The sequence below is a fragment of the Mesocricetus auratus genome, unplaced genomic scaffold (assembly GCF_017639785.1).
Source record: "Mesocricetus auratus isolate SY011 unplaced genomic scaffold, BCM_Maur_2.0 Super-Scaffold_100008, whole genome shotgun sequence".
Classification (NCBI taxonomy): Eukaryota; Metazoa; Chordata; class Mammalia; order Rodentia; family Cricetidae; genus Mesocricetus; species Mesocricetus auratus.
This window is the reverse complement of record NW_024429192.1, coordinates 57,973,785-57,999,557: the sequence shown is the minus strand read 5'-3', so window position 1 is coordinate 57,999,557 and position 25,773 is coordinate 57,973,785. Positions and strand designations below refer to the sequence as shown.

Here is a 25,773-nt window from a genome sequence, read left to right as displayed (position 1 = left end):
CAGAGTCTCCCTATGCTCCCTATGTCCTGGCTGTCCTGGAACTCTGTGTAAACCAAGCTGACCTCAGTTGAATCCACAGGGATCCTCCTGTCTGACTGTTACCTGCTCCCAAGTCTTCCCATGTACCACCACACCTGCTTACTGTTTTGCTGGCCTTTCTCTCTTTTTAATATTTTTTCTATTTTTTGTTCCAATTGAATGTTATGTCTTAATCTTTGATCCTTTGATCTTATCATCCCTTTCTTTACCATTTTATGCTACCTTAGAGTAAAGTAGTTCAAAACATTCTTGAATTTTTTAACGTTTTTAGATTTATTTTTATTATTTTGTGCATTGGTGTTTTGCTTTCATGTATATCTGTGTGAGGATGTCAGATCCCCTAGAACTAGAGTTATAGACAGTTATGAGCTGCCATGTGGATGCTGGTAACTGAATCCACATCTTCTGGAAGAACAGCTAGGGCTCTCAACTGCTGAGTTTTAATTTCATTCAAAATTTTTGGTTTTTACCGTCATATGTAGATTGCTTATTATTTTGGGACTTTTTAGGAAAAAAATTCCTTTTAAGTGATTCCATGTTGTATTTCTCTAAAATCAAAGACATTCTAAATTTTCAAATTTACTTCTGCTCCTATATTCTTGTTTATTCTTCCTTTCTTTTTTCTTTTATTAGTTAGTTCATTTTCTGCCAGGTGATGGTGGTGCACGCCTTTAATCCCAGCACTCAGGTGGCAGATGAGTTCGAGACCAGCCTGGTCTACAAGAGCTAGTTCCAGGACAGCCTCCAAAGCCACAGAGAAACCCTGTCTCGAAAAACAAACAAACAAAAATTAGTTTATTTTTCTTTCTGTCTTACATGTTATTGGAGATCTTTAAGTTTCTGTGGGTCATATATAATCTGTACACATTGTCATAGAGGTTCTGAATACCTTGGACAGAAATTGTTGAAGGGTAATTATTTCCATGTCATTATTTGTCTTAGTTAGATTTCTATTGCTGTGAAGAGACATCATGACCACAGCATTTAATTGGGGTTGGCTTATAGTTTCAGCATTTTAGTCCATTATGGTCACGCTGAGGAGCATCATGGCACACAAACAGACATGGTACTCGAAAGGCAGCTGAGAGTTCTATGTCTGCATCAGCAGGCAGCAGGAAGGGAAAGTCACACTAGGCCTGACTTGAGCATCTGAGACATCAAAAGCCCACCTTCAGTGACACGTGACATTTCTTCCATTAAGGCTACATCTCCTAATAGTGCCATTCCCTATGAGCCTATGGGAGTCATTTTCTTTCAACCCACTATAGTATCTAAAGACCTTTCATAAGGGACTGTGTAGTTTCTCCAGAGAAAGATGTGGCTGGCATCTCGTCTATATGATTGCATGTATTTGTAATTACTGGCATTCAGGAGTGGGATTCACACAGGGTAGGTGGAAAGATGGAATTGCCATCAATGTGTTTACTTTTATGTCCTCTATTTTCAACTGCCAACATATACTCAACTTCCCATTGAGCCTCACCCCCTAAGTTCAGAACCTTTTGGTATCATTTCTTTTCCTTTTTTTTGTTTGTTTGTTTGGTTTTTGTTTGTTTGTTTGGTTTTACTAAACAGGGTTTCTCTGTATTGTTTTGGAGGCTATCGAACCAGCCCGGCCTCGAACCCACAGAGATCGTCTGCCTCTGCCTCCCGAGTGCTGGGATTAAAGGCATGCGCCACCACCGCCCGGCCTTGATACCATTTCTTTAGAGAATAACTTTCTGGCTCCTGTAGTGTGACTGTGAGTGCCCAGCTAAGCGACTTGGGACTGGGAACACACGTTAGCTGTTTATAAACACCTCTCTCTAACTTCTTTGTTTTCCTCCCCCGCCCCCTTTTTTTTTTCCTTTTTTGAATGGTATCCAGCTTCTGAGAACTAAGTAGTCCTGGGAACAGGGAGGGGAGTCAAACAGATTGATTTTTGGTAGCTTTCCTATCCTAAGCAATCAGATTTTCTTTTATACCTTGTCAGTGACTAGGGATGAGGTAAATGATCTTTGAATCCACATTTAACTGGAAGCACTTGTAAAAACTGTTTATGTCTAAAATATCAGTGATGTTTACATTTCTTCCATGCAGAGCTGGCAGAGGTGCCTTTGATACGTCTAGACTTCTCATGCAATAAAATCACGGCGATCCCTGTGTGTTACCGGAACCTCAGGCACCTCCAGGTGATCACCCTGGAGAACAACCCGCTGCAGTCACCTCCTGCACAGGTAAACACGGGGGGTCTGCTGAAAGGGGTGACTGCTCTGGGAAAGCCCTCTCAAGAGGAACCCCCTGTGCGTCATCCACCCCGTGCCCTTAGTAAGGGACGGAAGGGAGGTTTGGATGTTTCCACCAGCGTCCCTTTCACTGCTTTGACACCTGTGTGTCTGCTTGCTCATGTGTGCACCCGAGGTTGACAGCCAGTGTCTCCTCAGTCATTCTCCACCTCGTGTTCTTGTTAGTTCCGAAGACAAAATCTCTCACTGAAACGTGGAGCTCAGCAATTCATCTAGCTTGACAGGCCAGCAAGCCCCAGAGATCCTCCCGTCTCCACCTCCCCGTGTATGATGCACACTGCTGTGGGTCCTCATCCCTGCACAAGGGCAAGCATATTCCTAACTGAGCTTTCTCCCCAGCCCTTGGCACTTTTAAGTTGAAAAATGCCTCAAAAACTAGTTTTCTAATAAAATTTTAGTTTCATTTGTACTTTTTTTCTATTAAAGCTTTAATATAAGTGCCAAACAGCAACTTTCCAAACTAAAAATTATCACTGTATTCTTGTTATCATTGTTTTGTGCCTTCCTGTTTCCCGAAACAGTAAGTTTCTCATTTAGCCAGTTGGTTCACTTGTTTGTCACTAACTGAAACGAAAATAATAACTGTAAGGTAGCTTATATCCTATAATGTTTAAAATATTTGCCAAGCCCATAATTTTCACTTTGAAATTTCTTAGAAGCTCCTTTTTTCCATTGTGTCTGTGCACATGTACTCTGATGTATAGAATTCAGAGGACAATTTTTTGGAGTCAGTTCTCTCTCTACTTTTATGTGAGTTCCAGGGATCAAACTCATTATCAGCATCATAGGCATTTACTGTCTCTACCTGCAAGCTGTCTCTCCAGCCCTCACTTTGCAGTTTTTTAAATAATTTTGTATAAGCTTATGACACTCATTATAAAATCTGTTAAAGTTATATTTGAACTTTATAACTACAAAAAGGGTTGCCAAAAAGATTTGCATTAGTTGGTTTTTAATGTGTGACAAAGTACTTGAAAGAAAACAAGTTAAAAGAAGGAAGACTCCTGGTGTCAGAGGTTTTAGCCCGTTGACAGCTGTGGTGAGACATAGTCATGGCAACAGGAGTGTGTGGTAGAGGAGGCTGCTCACCTCACAACAGCCAGGAAATGGGAACAAAGAGGAAGGCTTCAGAGACTAGATGCACCCTTCAAAAGCGTACTCCTTGTGCTGTCTTCCTGCAGCCAGGCTGTCTCCTGCTGAACCGTTTAGCCATGAGGTCACCATACGTTAATTCTTGATCACATTAGAGCCCACTTGATTCATTCACCTTTTAAAAGCTCTTCAGCTAACAACTAAGATTTTGACACATGAGCTTTTGGGGACATTTTTAGACTCAAATTATAGAGAGTTTCACCAGCCTAAAGAATTTGTTTGACTCATGAGAGGTCACAACAAAATTCTATGTGTATAAATTTCTCCATTTTATCATTTCCATTTCTTTCCTACAGAGATGGACATTAAAAATGTAATTGCACATGATTAATTAATACCTAGAAAGAAATCTTACAAGTCCTGAACATATATAACAAATGAGTATGTTTAATTTACTTAGTGTATAACAGTATTTGTAAGCATAAATTACTTCTGTTCCTGAAATAGTATTTATAATCATAGATTACTTCTGTTCCCACTAAAAGACAAAATCCTTAAACACTGAACCAGATCATAGTTTTTTTTAATTAATGCACTATATATTTAATAGAGATGCCTTAAAAACCCAATTTATGTTATACAAAAAGCCAGTTATGATTTATTTAAAAAAAGAACACCATGAGTCTGGAGAGGTGACTCAGCAGTTAAGAACACTAATTTTTTTCCCCCAGGGACCTAGGACCACTACCAAGTATCCACATGACTGCTCACAACTGTTTGTAAATCTAGTTCAAGAGGATCTAATATCCTCTTCTGGCCTCTGTGGGTATCACACATGTACATGGTATATAGTTATGCATGCAGGCAAAACACCCATACACATAAAATACTAACTTTTTAAAAGATCATCTATATTTCAGATGACTAATAATTTGGCTATGTTTATTTTTTTAGATATGTATAAAAGGCAAAATCCACATATTTAAATACCTAAACATACAGGCTTGTAAGATTGCTCCCGATTTGCCAGATTATGAAAGGAGACCCTTGGGATTTGGTTCGTGGTAAGTATGTTTTATTCTTCTGTCATAGCACATCACAGAGAAAATCAAATAAACTTTAGTCTTAAATTTCCTGAAGTGTTTGCCTGAAGGAAAGTAACACTCTTCTGTTTCCCTGAAGGAAAGTAACACTCTTCTCCTCAAAATTCTTGTATCAAATAGAAATTAGCTACATAGATCCTACAAAGCATATAGTTCTAAGTCTCTTACAACTTAGGCACTGTTGATCTTGCAAGTCCAGCCAGTTCTTTGTCAGGGGAGGCACTTCTCATTGTGTGAGTGGTTAACATCATCCTGTCCCCCACCTCCTAGTTACCAGTAACAATCGAAATGTTTCCAGATAGCCAGATATTGCCAGTACCCCTGGCAAGCCCGCAGTTGAAATCCCCTGGTTTGAGTGACTTGAATAGTAAGCTCTGCCACTTAAAAAGTTTCTGATTTACAGCAAGTCATTTGAACATTTTGCTTCATTTTCCTTTATAAATGTGAAGAAGCTGTTGAATGTTGACATCATTTTGTAGGAAATAAATTTAAAAGCCTTCAAAAAGGTGCAAGCTGGGCGTTGGTGGGCCCATGCTTTTAAATCCCAGCACTTGTGAGGCAGAAGCAGGCATCTCTATGAACTCGAAACCAGCCTGGTCTACAGATCATATCCCAGGATAACCTCCAAAGCAATACAGACAAACCCTGTCTTGAAAAACAAACAACAGGAAAAAAAAAACCTTCAAAAAGGTGCAATAGATATCCCAGTAAAGATGCTTCGATGCTCAACAGAGAACCTCTCAGGCCTTTGTTTAGGACCCGTCAATTTTTGCTAAAAACCACAGTCCAGATGAGCTTGCTTTGTAATTTTTCTAGCCTAAAATATATCAACAAATGTCCATGTAGTTTCTAAAAATGGATGTAGCCAGACATTGCTATGGTGTATTAAATATGTATCGTGTTCACAAAAAGCAGTTTACTATCATTTTTATTAGAAATTATTAAAATCAAACATTAACTGTTTTACAAAGGAGCAATCTGAAGCTGTCTGAAAACTTCCCTTACATGCAACAGGATTTCTTGGGGAAATAGTGTTCCTCACTCCACAGGGATTTCACTCCTGCCCTTTGCTGCAGACTCTGTCAGCCTTGTGGTATTCCTCAGTCAGCGAGCTTCAGTATACATAGTAATTACTCAGGAAATAGTGAATGAAAGAAAGCTGATTTAATCAGACAAATACTGCTTTCCTCCATCTAAAATCATCAGGAAGATCTTTGTAATGACATTCTAGGGTGCTTAGTCTGGCTATTAGTTTGAGGACTTAGACACTGTGAAGGATATTTGAGTAGCAGCTCTAACCTAATTGCTTAAGCATAAACTAACACAGCAAAGAAAATGAAAGCCATACTGTCACCATACCTACCAAGAATACCCTCGGTTCCATGTTCACCTCTCAGAGGACAGAAGCAGGTAAAGGATGCTAAGGACATGACAGGTGAGCTTTGGGAAGCTGATAGAGACAGAGTGTGGTACCCTGTGCTACGTGTAGGCCTCTTGGAGGAGGAGGATTTTGACAGTGAAGAATATGAAATGACTCAGATCCTTATTGCCAAGAGTTTTCATTTTACCATCTATTTTTTCTTTCTCCTTGCTTTTTTTTTCTTAGCTCAGTTAATTGCTTATAATATGGAAACACTTGTTATGTGTGGATGAAAGCCCTAATTTTCCTATTTTGTTTTCATTAAAAATGTTTTATATGACTGGCCATTGGTGGCACACACCTTTAATCCCAGCACTCGGGAGGCAGAGGCAGGTGGATCTCTGTGAGTTCAAGGCTAGCCTGGGCTACAGAGTGAGTCCAGGACAACCTCCAAAGCTATAGAGAAACCCTGTCTCAAAAAAAAATTTTATATGATACTCTTACAAGATGTACAATTCAAAGTTGGCTTTTCTTTTGAGTATACATAATTGATTTTCCCTGGTGGAGTTAGTGATTCTTGGAAGGAAGACTTCCCTCTCCTGAAATAGCAGAGTAGGAGCCTGAAATTGCTACTGCTGCCATTGAGCTTTGAATGAAAGCTGGCTAATGATGGTGGATGCAGGTGTGTGTTTGAAGTTCTGCCTGAAGAGATGGTAATAAATGGTGCATTTTGATTGAGGGCTGGTGTACTGTTTGCAGAACCTGTTTCTCTGGGACCTGTTCTGAGGCTGCCCTAATTTATTTTTGTAAATATTATAGTACTTATGTTATTTTAAATATAATGAAATATATAAAATATTAAGTTACCTGGCAAAGAATTTGAGTGCATGCTTGCTAACAGATAAAAGACTAGAAAATTTATGGAAAAATGTTCTTTCAGGTTTCTAAGTAAATGGGAAACCTAAATAACATAAAGATGTCATTTCTCTCCAAAGGAATTACAAGTTATAGAGGTAATGCATTACAGTCCCTATCAGAATCTCTAGTTATGGTCACTAATTAGACTGTTTTCTATATTTTCCATTTTTTCAGAGACAAACTATTGTTTCAGAACATTCTAGAAATGTTAATTTGATACATATGTGTGGATATAGCTGGTCCTCTGTTTCTATGAATTCAACAAAATGCAGATTGAAAGTATTGGGGGTGGGGTACCTGTGCTATAAACATTTACACTTTTTTCTTGTCATTATTCCCTAAACAACATAGCATAACAACTACTTACATATATTTCATTAGACATTATCAATAATCTAAAGATGATTTAAAGTTCATGGGCAGGTGTGGTGACTTATGTCTATAGTTCCACCCCCTCAGAAGGCTTAAGCAGGAGAATGGCTTGAACCCAGGAATTTGGACTCACCTTAGACAACCCTGTCTCAAAAAACAAACAAACAAGCAGTGACAGCAACAGCAAAAAAACCCTGCTGGGTGTAGTGGCACATTCTTGTAGTCTCCCTAGATTTGGGTGTCTGTGAAGAACCCTGGAATTAGTTCCCCATGAATACTGAAGGGAGGCTTTGTATATAATATTTCATTTATCTCCTCTAGTACCAGAGAATGAAATTTGTACCTCCCTGTTTTTCTTTCAGAGGTGGTACAGATGAATAGAATTGCATTATAGTTGCTGGTTTATTTGTTCAAAGTGTAAGCATGTTTTGAGTTTCTTCTTAGAGTACTAAGCTGCTTAGCCTTTCTGAACTTCCATTGTCAGTATAATCTTTGCACTCTTACATTCTGGTAATAGTTCTAAATATCAAATATTCTGAATCTGAAAGCTCTTAACATTGGTATAAAACCTATATAAATATTAGGCAAGGATTAATTTAGATCAAGTCCAAACCTCCTAAAGAGTCCCTTAACTCTTTGAATATTCAGTACAAACTAGACACACTAGTACTTTCAGTCCTTAGATTTAGCCATCTTTTGATGTTGGGTTTTTTGTTTTGTTTTTTTGGGGGGGTTGTTTGTTTTTTGTTTTTGAGATAGTGTCTTACTGTGTCACCTTGACTGGCCTGGGATTCACTCTGTAGGCCAGGCTGGCCTTGAACTCACTTCTGCCTGCCTCTGCTCCCTGAGTGCTGGGATTAAAAGTGTGCACCATCATACCCAGCCAGATGTAACCATTGTAATGATTGTGTATCTTTTTTTGTTTGTTTAAAGACTCACAATTTTAGCATAGTGGTGCTTACCATAATTCCAGCACTTGGAGGCAGGCAGAAGGATGCTGTGCCTGATAAGAAACAAGACCCTATTTTAAACAGTAAAAGGCATAGGAGAAATGGCCAAAGTACATGATAAAATTAATTGTATGAAAATGTCTATAAAGCAAATCTCTGTATGAAATGAATATAAAAATTCTCATTTAATTGAAAAACAATACTGCCATAAAACCCAGCACTGACAGAAATAAACTTATAAAAGTTACAAATTTGTATTTGTTTCCAGATACAAATGTTTCTGTCCCATTTGGTAAACTATACTAATATTACCTTTGCTTTATTTAGTGGCACTGTAGTTTTCATTGGTGATGGATAGAAACATGATTTTTTTTCTTTCTTTTCTTTTTTTTTGTTCTTTTTTTTGTTTGTTTGTTTGTTTTTTTAAGACAGAGTTTCTCTGTGTAGCTCCAGCTGTCCTGGAACTCCCTAGAACCAAGTTGGTCTTGAGTTCATAGGTCCCCTTGCCTCTCTCTGCCTCCCAAGCGCTGAAGTACTAGGATTAAAGATGTTCTTCACCACACCTGGCTAAAACTACTTTTTGATAAGATAATTTTCAGCCACTTTATGTGGCTGACTGAACATTTATTTTTGTTGAAGTGAGAACAAACCCAAACTAAAGAAATACTAAGCCGCTGACTGAAAAGAAAAATCTATCCATGGGGCTGGAGATATGGCTCAGTGGTTAAGAGAACTGGCTGCTTTTTCAGAGGTCCTGAGTTCAGTTCCCAGCACCCATAAGGCAGCTCACACCTGTCTGTAGCTCCAGTTCCAGAGGATTCAACACCTTCACACAGACATACATGCAGGCAAAAACAACAATGCACATAAACTAAAAGTAAATAAATAAGAAAAAAATAAAAATTCTGCCTGCTAGCACACAGGAGAGTCAAGAGTTCAGTGTCAACATGAACCACAGAGTGAGCCTCAGAAATCAAAAAAGAAAAGCCTCCTCTAACCCTACCCACTGAATTAATTTTGTTCAACAAACCTAATCTTTTAAAAGCAAGTGATGCTTAATCTTTTTATTGACATTCAGTCAATCCAATTGAAACAGATGTAGTGATTGTTTACAAGAAAGCTCTCTTTTTTGTTAGTTAGTTTGTTTTTTGTTTTTGTTTTTCGAGACAAGATTTCTCTGTATTGTTTTGGAGGCTGTCCTGGAATTCACTCTGTAGACCAGGCTGGCCTCGAACTCACAGAGATCCTCCTGCCTCTGCCTCTGGAGTGGCAGAGTCTGCAAATCATGTCTCAGCAGAACTGCTACAGCACTGCAGGCATGATTTGTAGACTCTGTGAAGTATAGTGACTTCTGTGAGTTTGGGAAACCAACTAGCGTCATATGCCAGCAGCACAGCCAGCATGCATAGCATTTCCACTTATTGCTTGTCCCTTAAAGCTAGGTTGGTTTTTTGTTTTGTTTTTCCAGACAGGGTTTCTCTGTATTGTTTTGGAGGCTGTCCTGGAACTAGCTCTTGTAGACCAGGCTGGCCTCGAACTCACAGAGATCCTCCTGCCTCTGCCTCCCAAGTCCTGGGATTAAAGGCGTGTGCCGCCACTGCCGTCACCACCACCACCACACAGCTGTTATTTTTTTGTACCCCAAGACCCAACAATTGATCTGTTTCTGCCAATGCTTTGCCTGTTCTAGGATTTCATGTGAATGCAGTCGGTGTGTGGCATCTTGCTCTGATTATGCTTAGCAAGAGCCCTGAGAGTCTTTGATGTTCATATGCATTCTTAGGATCTGTTATCAATTTCCACACTAATATAAAACATTAAAAAAAACCAAAGCAAAATAAAAACCTCAGAGCAATGTTTGTCCCTGATAATAACAAAGTGGTAAGAATTAACTACAGAGAGGTATGGGGGAACTTACTGGCAAAATAGAAATGTCCTCTGTACTGATAGAATTACAAAGATATAGCATTTGTCAACATTATACTGCTAATATTTAAATGTATTTTAATTTTATTTGGAAAAATAGGTAAAAACCAAGCCAGGTGTGGTGGTGCATGCCTTTAATCCCAGCACTCAGGAGGCAGCAGTAGGTGGATCTCTGAGTTCTGAGCCATCCTGATCTACATAGTAAGTTCCAGGACAATCAGGGCTACAAGTCAATCTTAGCAAATGTGAAGGGTCTAAATAATTTATTTTATCTTGTCAGATTATAATACAGTAAAACTAGAAATCAGAAGCAAAAAAAGGAAACAGTTTTGAAAAATTACAGAAATCATATAAATGCATGGAGACAGGGCAGTATACTCACTCAAGAACAAAAAATTCTAGAATCAAATTAAGTGAAGCACAAGCTAAGACAATTGTAAGATGAGCATTTATAGCTAGGAGTGCTCACATTTAAAAATTCAGATCCAAATAGCCTAATGATACACCCCAGAGTGCTAGAAAAATGGTAACAATTCAAGCCCCAAAGCATAGAACGGAAAGACACAGTCAAGATCTAGGCAGAAGTTAATGAATCGCATACTAAAAGAACAACATGTAGAGTGTTGGTTGTTCAAGATTGACAAACCCCTGGCCAAATTAATCAAGAGAAAGAGAAGGAATACACAGAAATTAGAGATTAAGAAGGAATGGTTACCACACAGTCGAAAAAATAAAATACAGAGAATCATTGGGGTATACTTGAAAACTTATGTTAAAAAAAAAAAGGAAAATAAGCTCTTAAGTGGGTAAGTTCCTAAAAACGTATGACCTATTAAAATTAAACTAAGATGGTATAAACAACTTAGGGAAGTAGCAATCAATGAAGACTGAAGCTATAATTAAGTCTCCAACAAAGAAAAGTCTACGACCAGATGGATTCACTGCTGAATTTTACCAAACCTTTGAAAAAGAACTAGGATCACTGCCCCTCCAACTGTCCCACTAAACGAGTAGGAACACTGCCAAACTCATCCGTGAAGCCAGGGTTACACTAGTACTGAAACCAGAGAGGCTATGAGAGGAAATACACTTCGTTGTAAACTAACGCACAATGAAACTGAATTGAGCAGTGGTACTTTTGAAAGTGAATTCTGAGTGTGCGGGCTCATACTATTCTGTTTACTTTTTCCTGTTTGGAATTTTCTTGTTAAAAAGCTCAGAGAATGCTCACTTACCTCTAATATTTATGTGACTGAGTATCAAGACAGTGTTTGTTAATGAAGTTGTGCCTCGTTAACTTCTAATGATCCAGCCTCATAGTGACAAGTAACCCTTCTTTTGACAGCCATGAAGAACTGTACTCAGGTCGTCCTTATGGAGCCCTTGACTCAGGCTTCAACAGTGTGGATAGTGGAGATAAGAGGTGGTCAGGAAATGAGGTAAGTGTTCTTCATATGATTTAGAAAAAAATTTTTTAATTAACAGGAACATTTAAATTGGAATTTGGTTTATTACATAAAATAGAGAAACATTAAATAAAGGGTAAAACCTCACATAGTTCTACCAAACAAGAATTCTACACTGTTTCATCTCATGTGTGGATCTTCTGGAAAGCAGAGTAGGAGTTGAAGTGGTTAAAACTGAAGCCAACTGGCCCATGGTAACATGTCTCTATAATTCTAGTTCTTAGGAGACTGAGGCAGGAGGACTGTGAATTTGAAGATAGCTTGACCTGTGCAGTAGTTCCAGCACAGCTTGTGATGCATAGCACGTCTCTGTCTCAAACAAAACAATAAAAAAAAAACCCTGACATGTAGAACTTGGGCTGGATGATCTAGAGCAGAGGTGATAGGAGGGCTCTGGAAGCTGAGAAGGCTAAATAGGACTGTAAACTGATGGGTCAAGAAGTGGAGCCTGAGCTCTAGATGGTAGCTCAATGGTGGAGCTCTTCCCTAGCTATGAGCCGGGCTCTGCTTCAGTCCATCAGAAGGTGGAACATCTTAGGGAATTCATTCACATGCCCCAAAATACATGGGTTTTTTGTTTGTTTTGATTAATTAATAGGATTATATTTTCTGTCATTTAACATTACTAGACAGGTGTTGGTGGCTCACGCCTTTGATCCCAGCACTTGGGAGGCAGAGACAGGTGGATCTCTGTAAGTTTGAGGCCAGCTTGACTTACAGAGCGAGTTCCAAGACAGACTCTAAAACCATACAGAGAAACCCTGTCTCAAAAAAACAAAATATAAATAAATAAATTTACTAGAGTATATTTTAGCTCTGAATTAAGTGACTACACTTTTGCTAGAGTAACAGACATTTTATAAGATTGCTTCATTAAACAAATCCTGGTGCAGTAGCACATGCCTTGAATGCCTTGAATCTCAGCTCTCTGGAGGCACTGGCAGGTGGATCTATGTGAATTCAAGGCCAGCCAGAACTACATAGTAAGTTCCAGGCCATCCAGGGCTGCACAGTGGACCCTATCAAACATAAACAAGTAACTAAATCAAAACAAGTTAAAATTAGATCACAACTTAGTTACAATTTGTAGTTATATATGTAGGTCTTGGTGACTGTGTTCATGATACTGCCATGTATATATGTAGATAATTTAAACCCATGTAAATATTTACCTACAGTTCTGAATATCTTCTATTTTTTTTCATTGTGGTAAAATTTGCCATTTTAAAGTACAAATTTTAGTTGCATTAAATATATTCGCAGAATTATACAATATTCGCTGTCAATTCCCAAAACTTTTTTGCTTTATCTTCTTCTATGTAAATTTTAGTTTGTATTCTTGTACTTTATATTATCTAAAGTTGGGAATTGAAGGGGTTTTTGTTTGTTTGTGTGTTTGTTTTGTTTGGGGTTTTTTGTTTGTTTGTTTTGTTTTGTTTTTCAAGACAGGCTTTCTCTGTGTTGCCCTGACTGTCCTAAACTCACTCTGTAGACCAGGCTGGCCTCACACTTGCAGTGATCTGCCTGCCCCTGCGTCCTGAGTGCTAGGATTAAAGGCACACACCCCCACAACCCTTGGAAATCATGGTTTTTAATGTTTCTGCTTTTTAAGCCTACAGATGAATTTTCAGATCTGCCTCTTCGAGTGGCAGAGATTACTAAAGAGCAAAGACTTCGGAGAGAGAGCCAGTACCAGGAGAATCGAAGCAGTGTGGTAGTCACAAATGGCGGAGGTAAACAGGGTTCTAATGATATTTAAACCTTTTTAGTTAGCTTGTTTTGCTTTATAACAGACTGTCCTGTAACCCAGACTGGCTTCAAACCCAGGATAACTTGGAACTTCTCTCCTGCCTCCACCTGATCTTCCTGCCTCCTCTCCAGCCCTGGGAGTACAGGTGTGTTCCACCATACCTGGTTTTGTTGTGCTGAGGATTGAACCCAGGGCCTTGGGTGTGATAGGCAGGGACTTTACCAGCTGAACCTAGCTCCTACCTTAACTTTGTTGTTGTTTGAGGAAGAAACAGTTTGTTTTGGCTTAGGGTTCCAGAGGGTTCCAGGCCACCATGGTGAAGAAGACATGGCAGCATGCAGGGAAGGCATGGTGTTAGATGTAGGGAGTTGCTGGTCACCCTGCATTTGTGATGCCTTTGTCACAACCACTCTCCACTCTTCTGTCTGCATATCTGTATCTCCTTCGCTCTTCTTTTTTTTTTTTTTTTCCCCAGTTTTTGGAGACAGGGTTTCTCTGTGGCTTTGGAGGCTGTCCTGGTACTAGCTCTTGTAGAGCAGGCTCGTCTCGAACTCACAGAGATCCACCTGTCTCTGCCTCCCAAGTGCTGGGATCAAAGGCATGTGCCACTCACACCTGGCTTTTTCCTTTTTATAACTTAAATTAGAAACAAGCTTATTTTACATGTCAATCCCAGTTACTGCTCCCTTCCCTCCTCCCCTGCCCCCAACCGACCCTGTATTCCATCCCCTTTCTGCTCCCCAGGGAGGGTGATGCCTTCCATGGGGGACTCTTCAAAGTCTGTCATATCATTTGGAGCAGAGCATACACCCTCCCCCCGTGTGTCTAGGCTGAGAGAGTATCAGTCTGTGTGGAGTGGGCTCCCAAAGTCCATTTGTGTAACTAAGGATAAACACTGATCCACTACCAGAGACCCCATAGATTAACCAGACGTCCAAACTGACATCCTCGTTCAGGGGGTCTGGAACAGTCCTACACTGGTTTCCCAGCTATCAATCTGGGGTCCTTCACTCTTCTAAAGATTTCTCTTTATATATGACCAAAAAAAAAAAAAAAGAAAAGAAAAGAAAAAAGAAAAAAGGTTGCCATTGGGATGAAAATTTAATTTCTCTATATTTTCAGTTTGTAACTAAAAGTATTTCCCTCTCACACTTACTTCAGGGAAAACTTTAGCAAGGACAGTTATCTGGAGTAGATCTTTGTTATCTTGGTCTTACTACGGTATTCTTCCAAAGTAATAGTCTCTTTTTAAGATTCTCCATTTTAAAGAGATTCCTTGAGCTCTTTCATCGGTGGTGTTTATCTGCTTGTGTTTGTTTTTAACTTTTAAAAATAGAGCTGTTTGTTTATTGGGAAGGAGTATACCACTACAGGTGTGATGAGGTTAGAGGAAAACTTTTTTTCCTTCCATCTTGCGGACCCTAGGGATCAATTTTGGGTCGTCAGGCCCAGCAGCAAATGCTTTTGCCTACTGAATCATTTAGCCAACACTGCTTACCTTGAGTTTTCACCCCATTACCCAGGCTGACCTGCAGTCCCTGGGTTCAAGTAGCCTTCTAGCCCCTGAACATTGGGATTATAGGTGTCTAACAGCATGTCCGTCCTCCAGGACATGTCTTAGTGTCGGCCTTGGTTTCCATCTGGAGTGGTGTTGTTTGGGGCTTCTGAAAACTAGCTTTTCTTATTCTGACACTGAACTTAGTAGTCATTTTTATGAAATAAACAGTTCTCTGTTTCCATGTACTTCTGAAGCAGAGTTTAGCAATCTATTCTGTATTCTTCCAATTTGAATCTTAAAGTCGTAGGTTCAAATTTTGAGGGCCAGTGCTGAGGGAGAAATTACATAGATTTTTCTAGAAATTCACATGTTTTTGAGAAGCACTTTCATTTCTAATGATGTCAGTTGTTTTTTGTGGGGTTTGTTGTTGTTTTGTCCTCTCTGGCTTACATTCTTCTTTGTTTCTGTTACTTATGAAAATAAGCTGGCTAACAATAGAGACACTTGACATCAACCTCTCAGCTCCACATGTACGCATAAACATGTGCACATACAGCCATACACACACTTGTACATCTGCATACACCACAGATACACCCAGCAAACAAATTTAAAGGCTGAAATGTGGCTTTTCTGAATTAAGATATAGCTACAAAATCTTCATCAAATTTTGACTGTACTAGTCTGGATAATTTGAAAGACCATTAAGTCTTAATATGTAAACTATTTAACTGGACAAATTACAGCATATAGAATAGATGAATATACATATGTATGTATGTATCAAATTTCTAATGTAATATTACCTTATAACCTTTTTATTCTTTTAGATCTGAATAAACTTATAATACAAAATTCAATTTGATATAAACCAGTTCAGTTAAATTCAGTGTTCTGGCACAGTGGAACAACATAAAACAATGGTTGGCGTTTATGCATTGCTTGAGACACATCTTCGCAACAAAGTCTTTTCCTAGTGTGCCGTTTTAACTAGCTGTTAAAAGTAGTTAGCCTTTCTATGGCCGTGTCTTGTTGCCTCCCTTTCTTTTTCTAAAGTGTCTTTTTTAGATGAGTAGACATTTATAAGTTATAAGATACACTTTCCAGTCAGTATTTGATTTTTAATAAAGTATCTTGAGAAGAAGAAATTCTTCAGATGACTTCCTTTCACTCACAAATTGCTGCAAAAGTATCCAAAGCATTGACCTCTAGCACATACTCTAAATAGGGAAATCTTTGTTCTCTCTCTCTCTCTCTCTCTCTCTTTTTTTAAGTTTGAGCTACAGGAAAGGAAGCAGTCAGTAAGTTTCTTCTTCTCCCATATCTTTTGTTGTCTTCTGCTCTCTTCTGAGTTAACAGATATATTTTCTGCATCCCAAACTAATGAAAGGACACAGCTGTCTGTCTCTAAGCTGTAGCTGACCAGCCAGCTTCTGTCCCACATACTCCAGACTGCCTGTTTAAAACAGTGCCGAGCCATCCAGAGAAAACACATGCCAGGGTCTACACTTCCGTGTCTCACCCTCAGTTGTCACATTCTTTTGTGTAAATGGACTAAGGTTTTCTTTTTTCTTTTCTTTTCTTTTTTTTTTCTTTTTTCTTTTTTTTTTTTTTTGTTGGTTTTTTTGTTGGTTTTTCAAGGTAGGGTTTCTCTGTGACTTTGGAGGCTGTCCTGGAACTAGCACTTGTAAACCAGGCTGGTCTCGAACTCACAGAGATCCGCCTGCCTCTGCCTCCTGAGTGCTGGGATTAAAGGCATGCACCACCACCACCACCACCACCACCACCACCACCACCACCACCACCACCACCACCCGGCTGGACTAAGGTTTTCAAGAGACGATTTTTGCAAAGGGCTGTAGACTAAATGCTAAAGGCTTTTGTCATAGAACAAACACAAAGAAAAGGGAGAATGTAATTTAAGCAAATGTCTTTATTGCTGTTTAACTTTGAATCTCTCTCTGTCTCTCTCCGGGGTACAGTGGAGCATGATCTAGATCAGATTGACTACATTGACAGCTGTACTACAGAAGAAGAAGAAAACGATGCCAAACAGCCCAAAGGCTTGGATAACAGCAGTCTCAGCTCACAGTTCATGGCATACATTGAACAGCGGCGAATCTCCCACGAGGTAGTATCCATATTCTAGCCTACGGAAGTTAGTATCCTCTACGAAAACAATCTGGATGTATAGTTTGCAGTCGTCTATTGATCTAGGCCTATTTGTTTTCTTTTCCTTTCCAATTTTAGTCTTGGATTTTACAGATTTAATTTGGAAAAATCAGGAAGAAGTCTCAAAAATGGTTCAAATTTATTCTTCAGATAAGAAGGCAGATTTCCCTCATTTGAGGGTGCAGCGAAAGGAGAGGGAGAGTGACACCTGAGCATGACCTCAGTCCTTTGAAGAAAGTGCATGGAATAGGATACTTTTCCTTGTTACATTGTTTTGCTTTCTGGCTGGCTTTTTTTTTTCTTGATTGATTTTCTTTTTTATTATTGCTAACTATAAATCATAATTTGGTAGATAATTAATTAAACCAAGGTTGACTTTTGAGGAAACATTCAACTTACCCATAGAATAATAATAAGTTTAATTATACTGGTACTTTTCTCCTAAGTTAACAGAATATAAATTATTTGCTGTTAAAATTCTTGGGTGTCTCTTATAATGAAGCATTGAATTGCCTAAAATACAAGTAAGCATTCAGACCACTGTAGACTCTCTGCCAATTCCTCAAGGGTCTCAAGTAGAATAGCATTCTTCAATGTGTCTAGTCAGCATAGTAAAATGGCTTCATTTTAGTGTGTGCTGTGTTAATGTCTGGAGTTTGTCCCAGGCTCTGAGAAGGGGTTGTTTGAGGAACACTGGGGGTCTTTTTGAAGAATGATGTATTTAACTTAGAAATCAAGAATCACTTGCTTCAAGTGAAGTGCACTGTTTAAAAGAATCCTCTGACTCCTGTTTGAAGGCTTGTGAACACAGTCATTTTTGTTGCAGTTCAGAAGATACTTGTCTATAAAATCAGATAAAATCACATAAATCAAACCCTATAGCCGAGAGATGATGATAGACCAGTTGTTGATAAAACTGACCTGTGGTTCAAGCTTTTAGTCTCTGCTAGAGTCAAGAGTTACTTTCTAATAAAATTTAAATTAATAATGCTACATAGTACTCTTTAGAGAAATCTCTTTTCTTTTCCTGTCTTTCTTTAATCTTTATAATGTTAGGTTGTCTAAGTGCAGTGTGTCTGCAGAATGGAACAGAAACTGCTTACTGGCCTACTGAGCAATGTTGTATTACTATTTCCCTACCACATTGTAGAGGCTTCTTTTGTGTGATGTAGTTTTCTAAAACTGGGCAGTTTGTAAAGTATGATGCAGCAATGAAAGAGGGTAATGAGCTAACTCAGCATATGTAGATAAGCTTGCCAGTAAGTGAGTTCTGAGGTCTTTTCTGTTTGTTTTGTTTGTTGTTTGAGAGAGGGTCTCACTATAGAGTCCTGGCTGGTCTGGAACTCACTATATAGACCAGACTGGCCTCGAACTCATAGTGATCACCTGCCTCTGCCTCCCAAATACTGGGATTAAAGATGTGCACCACCACCTCCAGCTGCTCCAGTCCTTCTTATTCTGGCAATATTACTCAGCATAATCACTAATCTATACAGTAAGAAGAGAGCCTATTAAATAAATTAAATATTCATAGATTTTGCATATTTTTATTCATTAAACCCTATAATGCAGCCTACATGGTTTTCAGTGTGTGTTTGGTTTGGTTTGGTTCTGCTTTTGTTCATTTGTATGTATGTGAGTATGTCAGCACACATACCACAGTGCATTCAGGGAGCTCAGAGGACAACTTGTGGAATTGGTCCAGCTTTCTGTAGTTCTGGAAATTACACTCGGGTTTCTGGTTTGCACAGCAGCAAGTGTCTTCCACACTGACCCATCTCAGCAACCCTTGCTTTTAGTTTCTTGAGACACAGTCTTTCTGTCACCCAGGCTGTCCTCAAACTCAGTTCTTTTGCCTCCGCTTCTTGAGTGCTGGCATTATAGGCATGCACCAGCACAACCCTCTAACCTGCATGCTCCTAAACACAGCTCACAAAGGAAAAGTCCTATCAAAATACAGTTTCCTAAAGGTAAAAGTAATTAAAAATATAATTACAGCATTTTTGATATATTATGTGTTTTACATTTATTTACTGACTTTTTTCTTTTTGGTCTAGGGTACACCAGTAAAGCCAATACCTGTTAAAGAGTTTCAAAAAACAGAAGACATGAAAAGATACTCACATCAAAACAGGTTTGAGAAAGCAACTCTACTTAATTCTTTCTGTCTTGAAACTCAGTAATAAGACTGTGAATTGATTTTGGTTTTGTGCAGATGCAAATATAATGAAGACATTTGACTTATGTGGGCTTTTCATTTAAAAGTAGATAAGTCTGCATTTGTGCTTACACCATTGTAAAAATGGTTTATTGATTCCAAATCCAGACTACCTAAACCATTACTTTAGAATTAGTTGATTTGAAAGTACTTAGTAATAGTGAAATTTTGTAGTGATGGGTGTTTATGCATAGAAAATTTAAAGATTTTTCAGAAGCCCCACTTTTTAACTTAAATTTTTGAATGGGTAACAGAACAGATTACATGTATTTTCATTCTTCAATTTTGACAGTCTCTTCACTGTACTCAGTTTATAGACCAGACTGGTCTTGAACTCAGAGTTCCACCTGCCTCTGCCTCGTGGAATCAAAGGCATGCAGCACCACACCTAACTGATATGTCTGTTCTTAAATGACAGTGAATTTACTGTGTAGCATCTGTCATCCATCCGAGGTATTTATAACAAACAGCATGCTAATGCTGTCTCAGGAGCTATGATATAGATGGAATAAAGAAAATTCAGGAAGAATAATGCATAATTTTTTTATTATTTTATGGGCATTGTTGTTTTGTCATGGGTGTCAGGTCCCCTGGAACTGAAGTCACAGACAGTTGTAAGCTGCCATGTGGATTCTAGGACTCAAACTCGGGTCCTCTCGAAGGCAAGTCAGTGCTCTTAACCGCTGAGCCATCTCTTCAAACATAAAAATTTTATAACTTGGCCTTTTATATATTTCTTAGAGGTTTAGTTAAATTTTATATACTTTGAAATTTATCTCATAATGGATATGGTCATTTTTTAGAAATGCCCATTACGTACACACTTGAAGTATTCAATAAGCAGTTAGATACACAAGAGTTAGATACATAGTAGTTAGAGCCATGGAGAAATTGGAGCTTAAACAACTGGCAAAAAAGGCCGGGCGTTGGTAGCGTTGGTGGCGCATGCCTTTAATCCCAGCACTCAGGAGGCAGAGGCAGGAGGATCTCTGTGAGTTCGAGACCAGCCTGGTCTACAGAGTGAGTTCCAGGGCAGCCTCCAAAACAATACAGAGAGACCCTGTATTAAAAAAAAAAAAAAAAAACCTGGCAAAAAGCCCGAGGAGAAGCACTCATTAGGGTTGGAAGACAAAGGATAATGTTTGAAAGGCTAAAATGAAAAGGAAGATTTTAAAACTGGAGAAGGCTTTATTCTTCTTTTGTGCTGCATTCGAGGTAGCTGCCGTCTCTCTGGCAGCATCGTGGCTGCCCTCCAGCATCCGATGAAATCCAAGATCACCAAAAAGAGGACCAGTAAGTTCACTTAGCACCAGTTAGACTGATGTGTCAAAACTAAACAAAACTGGCAGAAAGCCAGATGTATTGACATTAGGGTGCAGAGAAGATCCAGGGACAAACTCTGGTGCCCAGCATCAGTAAAGGAGCACCAACATGCTCTCCAGCAGCTTCTGGAAGTGCCTGGTCTACAGTGACTAAGCTGGAAGTGCTGCTGATGTGCAACAAACCTTACTGTACTGAGATCGCTCACAGCCTTCCCTCCAAGAACCACTGGGCTGGGTGAGAACTAGGCCTGCAGCCTTGGGCAGAGCTTCACTGCTCAAGCAGCCCAGTGAATGTAAGACTTACAAAAGACTGAGTTTGGCTAGCTTCTTTTTTTTTTTTTTTTTTTTTTGGTTTTTTTTTTTTTTGGTTTTTACAAGACAGGGTTTCTCTGTATTGTTTTGTTTTAGAGGCTGTCGGACCAGCCCAGCCTGGAACTCACAGAGATCCTCCTACCTCTGCCTCCCGAGTGCTGGGATTAAAGGCGTGCGCCACCACCACCCGGCCTTGGCTAGCTTCTTAAAAGAAAGTTCAGTATAAAAGGAGGGTAAAGAAATATGGTAGGAACTGAGCAAGGCCTGGAATCCCAGGCACTCGGGCCTGCAGTAGAAGGATTGAAAGCCAATGCTAGTTTAGACAACTTAATGAGACCCTGTCTCTAAATGTGTAAAAGAAGACAGGGTCATGCAGTGTTGGAGTCCATCATTACCTTCTGTTTTAAAAATGAGATAAATATGGTAGAAGAAGGTATGCATTAAATGATTCAAAAACAGTGTTGAGGTGAGGAGAACACATAACCCTACTGGGGATGGATTTAGCTGGTCCTTTGTTTAAGTTCAGATCATCCACAGATGGCTAATAAAAGCTGTAGGAAGTTTCAGTCTTCAGAGTAGTGAAGCTGAGACAAAGATGTCACTAAGTCCTGTCATCCTAAACATGTAGTCATTCCAGTATGCTCTTATGGTCTGTGACGACCTTTAGTATCTTTTGTGTATGAATGAATATGTGTGTTTGGGAAGATGCAGTGTGTATGCAGATGTACATGAACATATGTATGTATGCATATAGAGGCCAGACAATCTCAGGTGTTGTTCCCTAGGAACACATACACCTTCCCAAGATGACTGTAGGTGCTACTAGCAGGTATAAGGCTGAGCCACCTCCAATGTGAGGGACAGTCTTAAAAATTATCTTATGTGGCCAGGTGGTGATGGTGCATGCCTTCAATCCCAGCACTTGGGAGGCAGAGGCAGGTGAATCTCTGTGAGTTCGAGACCAGCCTGGTCTACAAGAGTTAGTTCCAGGACAGCCTCCAAAGCCACAGTGAAAACCTGTCTCGAAAAAACCAAAGCCAAAAAAAAAAATTGCCTTATGTGAAATGTGAGTGATGCTGTTGTTGTTGTTGTTGAGACACATCCATGAGTGAAAAAAGAAAAAATCATGTGGCATGAAGTATGATAGTGACACACCAGGACGAACACCCGTCTTGATCTCCATCTTTAACTTCTCACAGCTTGGTTGTTGGCATTACAGGTTCGTGTTTCTTCAGTGTGTGCAGTGCTCCATTTGTTTGTTTGTTTGTTTTTGTTTTTTGAGACAGGGTTTCTCTGTGTAACAGCTCTGGCATCCCGGAACTAGCTGTGTAGACCAGACTGGCTTCAAACTCACAAAGATCTACCTGTCTCTACCTCCCAAGTGTCACCACCACTTGGTTTAGTCCTCCATTTTTAAGTCCCAGAGCATTTCCTTTTTCTGTGTTGAGTGGGGATAATAGAGGAGGAAGAGCTCTAAATTTCTCACTAGGAAGCTTGGGTTCTAGTTCAGGATCTGACATATGTGCCTACCATTAAGCCCCAAGGGGCTCATTTTTCTTAGTTGTAAAAGTAATGGCTTATACAGCAGAGTGCCCAAAGTCCCTTTCAATTCTCATAGGCTGCATGGTAGTTGAGAATATAAAATCAAATAGCAGGATTCACGTCTAACTTTACAACTTATAGACTGTGTCACTTTGGGAAGGTCACTGTTCCTATGGCTGAAATTCTTAGTTTTCAGCTGAGGATTATAGTAGTTCTTTGTTCATAGGATTATTGTGAGGCATAATCAAGAAACACCAAGTATGTGTGAAATACTTAATACAGTGAGTATGTAGCAGTTCATGGTAAGAACCCAATGAGTATGTGTTTCTGTTTGTCCAGAAAGGTGTTATCCCAAATAATGACATGAGCTTTATTTTATAAATGAAAAGCCTTGATTTCACAAATATATCAAAGGGGGAAGTCCTGGTCAACAAGATGACTCAGCAGGTAAATACACTCGCCATCAAGCCTGACAACTTCAGTTTAATACCAGGATCACAGTTGCAAGCAGAATACTGCATACATAATAAATAAGCAAATCTCTGAAAAACAAAACTAAAGGAAGAAAGGACCTTTTTGAGATGTTCTCCATAAATTGGAATCTGTCTTAGTTAGGGTTTCTGTAGCTGTGGTAAAGCATCACAATCAAAAGCAACTTGGGAAGAAAAGGGTTTTATTCACCTTAGTTTGTAAGACCATCAGTGAAGTAAGCCAGGCCAGGAAATCAGGTGGGGACCTGGGAAGTGGGAACTGAACAGAAGTCATGGAGTTGTGATACTTACTGGCTTGCTCGGCCTCCTTTCTTATGCACTCCAAAACTTCCTGTCTAGGAGTGGTATCACCCACAGTGGACTGAGCCCTCCCACTTCAAGCACTAAGAAATGCCACACTGGTGTGCCTGTAGGCAAATCTAGTGGGGGCACTTTCTCAGTTCAGGCTTCTTCCCAATGACATTAGCCTGTGTGAAGTTGACATTAAAACTGACCAGCACATAGTCTTTAGAAAAGACTTGAAATTTTGTCCTTAATATATGATAAGTTAAGATACTACCAGAGAAAATATAGGCACATTAAGTGGGGTGGTAGTCCTAAATGTCATATTAAAGAATTTGAGTCCCTGAGTTTGACTTCTAGCACTAGCAAGAAAAAAACAATTTTGTTTTTTAGGTGTTGAGACTATAAGAACTTAGGTTTGCTTCTGTTTACCTACTAGATTATTGATGTCAGTGAAGCACATATGATTTTAAGAGGCTAAAAAAATGTAACCCTACCTGAGGAAGAAAATAAATACCAAACTGTAAAATGGAGGAGAGTAGTGCTGTCTTTGTGTTTGTTAAGCATCACATAGAACCTCACCTTTTCCTTCAGAATGAAAATCAATAGAATCTTTACTTTGGTTGCATAAGATGCTCTGTAAGTGTAGTAGTCCCCAGGTTCTGCCGCAGCCCAGGTTTCTGTTGGTAAAATGGCTGTGTCCATCAAAAGATCTCAGTTTACACATCTTTTATTTCAGTGATGGTAGGAAACTGGGTAACAGCTCTGCATGTTACAAAAAAAATGATGCTGTTTGAAAAGTGCTCTCAACCAACCTTCACAAGTATTGACTGGCATAGACAGTGGTTAGCTAGCTATCAGTGATACCTTACATTATATGCAACTTGGAGATATCAGGTAGGCCTGTGGTTTAATGTAATTTCTTGGGCTTAAGTTTACAAAATGCAGTTACTCTTTCAATGTTGACTCAACAGGTTGCGTACTGATTGACAGAAACGTCTGTAAACAATGAAAATTTCACTTGTACCTTATCTTGTTGTCAGCGAGTTCTTATTTTTCTTTTTGTGACCCAGGGTTCCAGTTGAGTCATCATCTGTGTTATCACTGCCACCAAGTCACAACCAGGTAAGTTTTTTTTAGCGATTAGATTTTGTTCTTTTGTTTGTTTGTTTGTTTGAGACAAGGTTTCTCTATGTAGCCCTCGTTGTCCTGGAACTCACTTTGTAAACCAGGCTGGCCTCAAATTCACAGAGATCTGCCTGCCTCTACCTCTGGAGTGCTGGGACTAAAGACATGAATGGTGGGTTCCTGGGATTGAACTCAGGTCATTAGGTTTTGGTGGCAAGCACCTTTACTGACTGAGTTTTCTTGCCAACCCAGTTTTCTTTTATAATACTTAAACTGCCATTAATTGTCAGATATCTGTAAGTCTTATTATTTGTCTTCTCAGTTCATATAGCATATGGACATGATAGTTCCTGCTTTCCCACATACAAGAACAGTGAATTTTTTTCCTTTTTTTTTTTTTTGATACAGGGTTTCTCTGTATTGTGAATTTTTTTAATGTTAGTAATACAAAGTAAAACTTGAGTTAGCATCATTCTTTATATTCATGCAGGTTACTGACATGCTGACCCTTATCCTCACTTGTATGTCCCAAATGAAACCTCTCTTGCAGCTTTCGCATGTAGACTTGGACCTTCATCAGAGGAGAGAGCAGTTGATCGAGTGCACTCGGAGAGAGGCACAGCTTGCAGCACTGCAGTACGAGGAGGAGAAAATAAGAACCAAACAGATTCAGAGAGATGCTGTCCTGGACTTTGTCAAAGTAAGTCCTTTACCATCATTGATACTCTTGAAGTTAGGAGAAGTAAATGTAAATTCATTTTGCCAAGACTGTCTGTTATTGTTGCCTTAATTAAAGGGTCAATTGTTTCTCTCATAAGGAATCGCAACTAAAGATAGAGTGACTGTCTCCCATAGCCATAGTTGTGACCGAGTCTAGACCAGAAGAAACCATTACCATGACCACCTTACTATGGGGCTGCTGGCTCTCCCATCTCAGGTGTAGTAAAGATCATGAAAGTGGAAGTACCATGTGAATGTCAAACTGTTATCAGACAAACCTGTCTTCAGATTTTTCCTGTAGGAAATGCCGTTGACATGCTGCCAGGCTTCGTTCTTCATGGTCATTGATTCTTTCTGTCCTTCCTGTTACCATATCTGCTCAGTAAGGACAACCATTAATGTTTCTAACATGGATTTTTTTGTTTGTTTGTTTTTGTTTTTTGAGACAGGGTTTCTCTGTATTGTTTTGGAACCTGTCCTGGAACTTGCTCAGTAGACCAATCTGGCTTCAAACTCACAGAAATTCACCTGTCTCTGCTCCCGAGTGCTGGGATTAAAGGCATGTGCCACCAAAGCATGGCCTAACATGGATATTTCATTGCATCTGTAGTGCAGGCTGAGAACTATGAAAAACAAATATTGATTGTATGGTTTGTTTTTTTCATTTTGAAATCACCTTGGAATTATTAAGTGACAAATACTTAATAGTTAGGTATTTATAATTTTGTTCACATAATATGTCTCTCTCATTCATTTGCAAACTTCAAGACAGGAACTTTGTGTTTTACTTACTAGAACTTAGCAGGTTTGAGTCTGTAGAAAAACTC

The 25,773-nt window shown here is 39.2% G+C and overlaps 1 protein-coding gene across 6 annotated transcripts in view; it reads left to right on the top strand.

Annotated features, from left to right (window-relative positions):
- The window catches only part of Lrch3 (leucine rich repeats and calponin homology domain containing 3), a 100,504-nt gene that overhangs the window by 43,134 nt on the left and 31,597 nt on the right, over positions 1–25,773 (top strand). For all 6 annotated transcript variants that reach the window (XM_005071547.4, XM_005071546.4, XM_040750893.1 and 3 more), the window contains exons 5-12: positions 2,119–2,255; positions 4,371–4,480; positions 11,391–11,484; positions 13,124–13,244; positions 16,742–16,890; positions 18,989–19,065; positions 24,172–24,223; positions 24,777–24,926. In XM_005071547.4, coding sequence (XP_005071604.1) covers positions 2,119–2,255; positions 4,371–4,480; positions 11,391–11,484; positions 13,124–13,244; positions 16,742–16,890; positions 18,989–19,065; positions 24,172–24,223; positions 24,777–24,926 — 890 coding nt within the window. The remainder of the gene's footprint in view (positions 1–2,118; positions 2,256–4,370; positions 4,481–11,390; positions 11,485–13,123; positions 13,245–16,741; positions 16,891–18,988; positions 19,066–24,171; positions 24,224–24,776; positions 24,927–25,773) is intronic.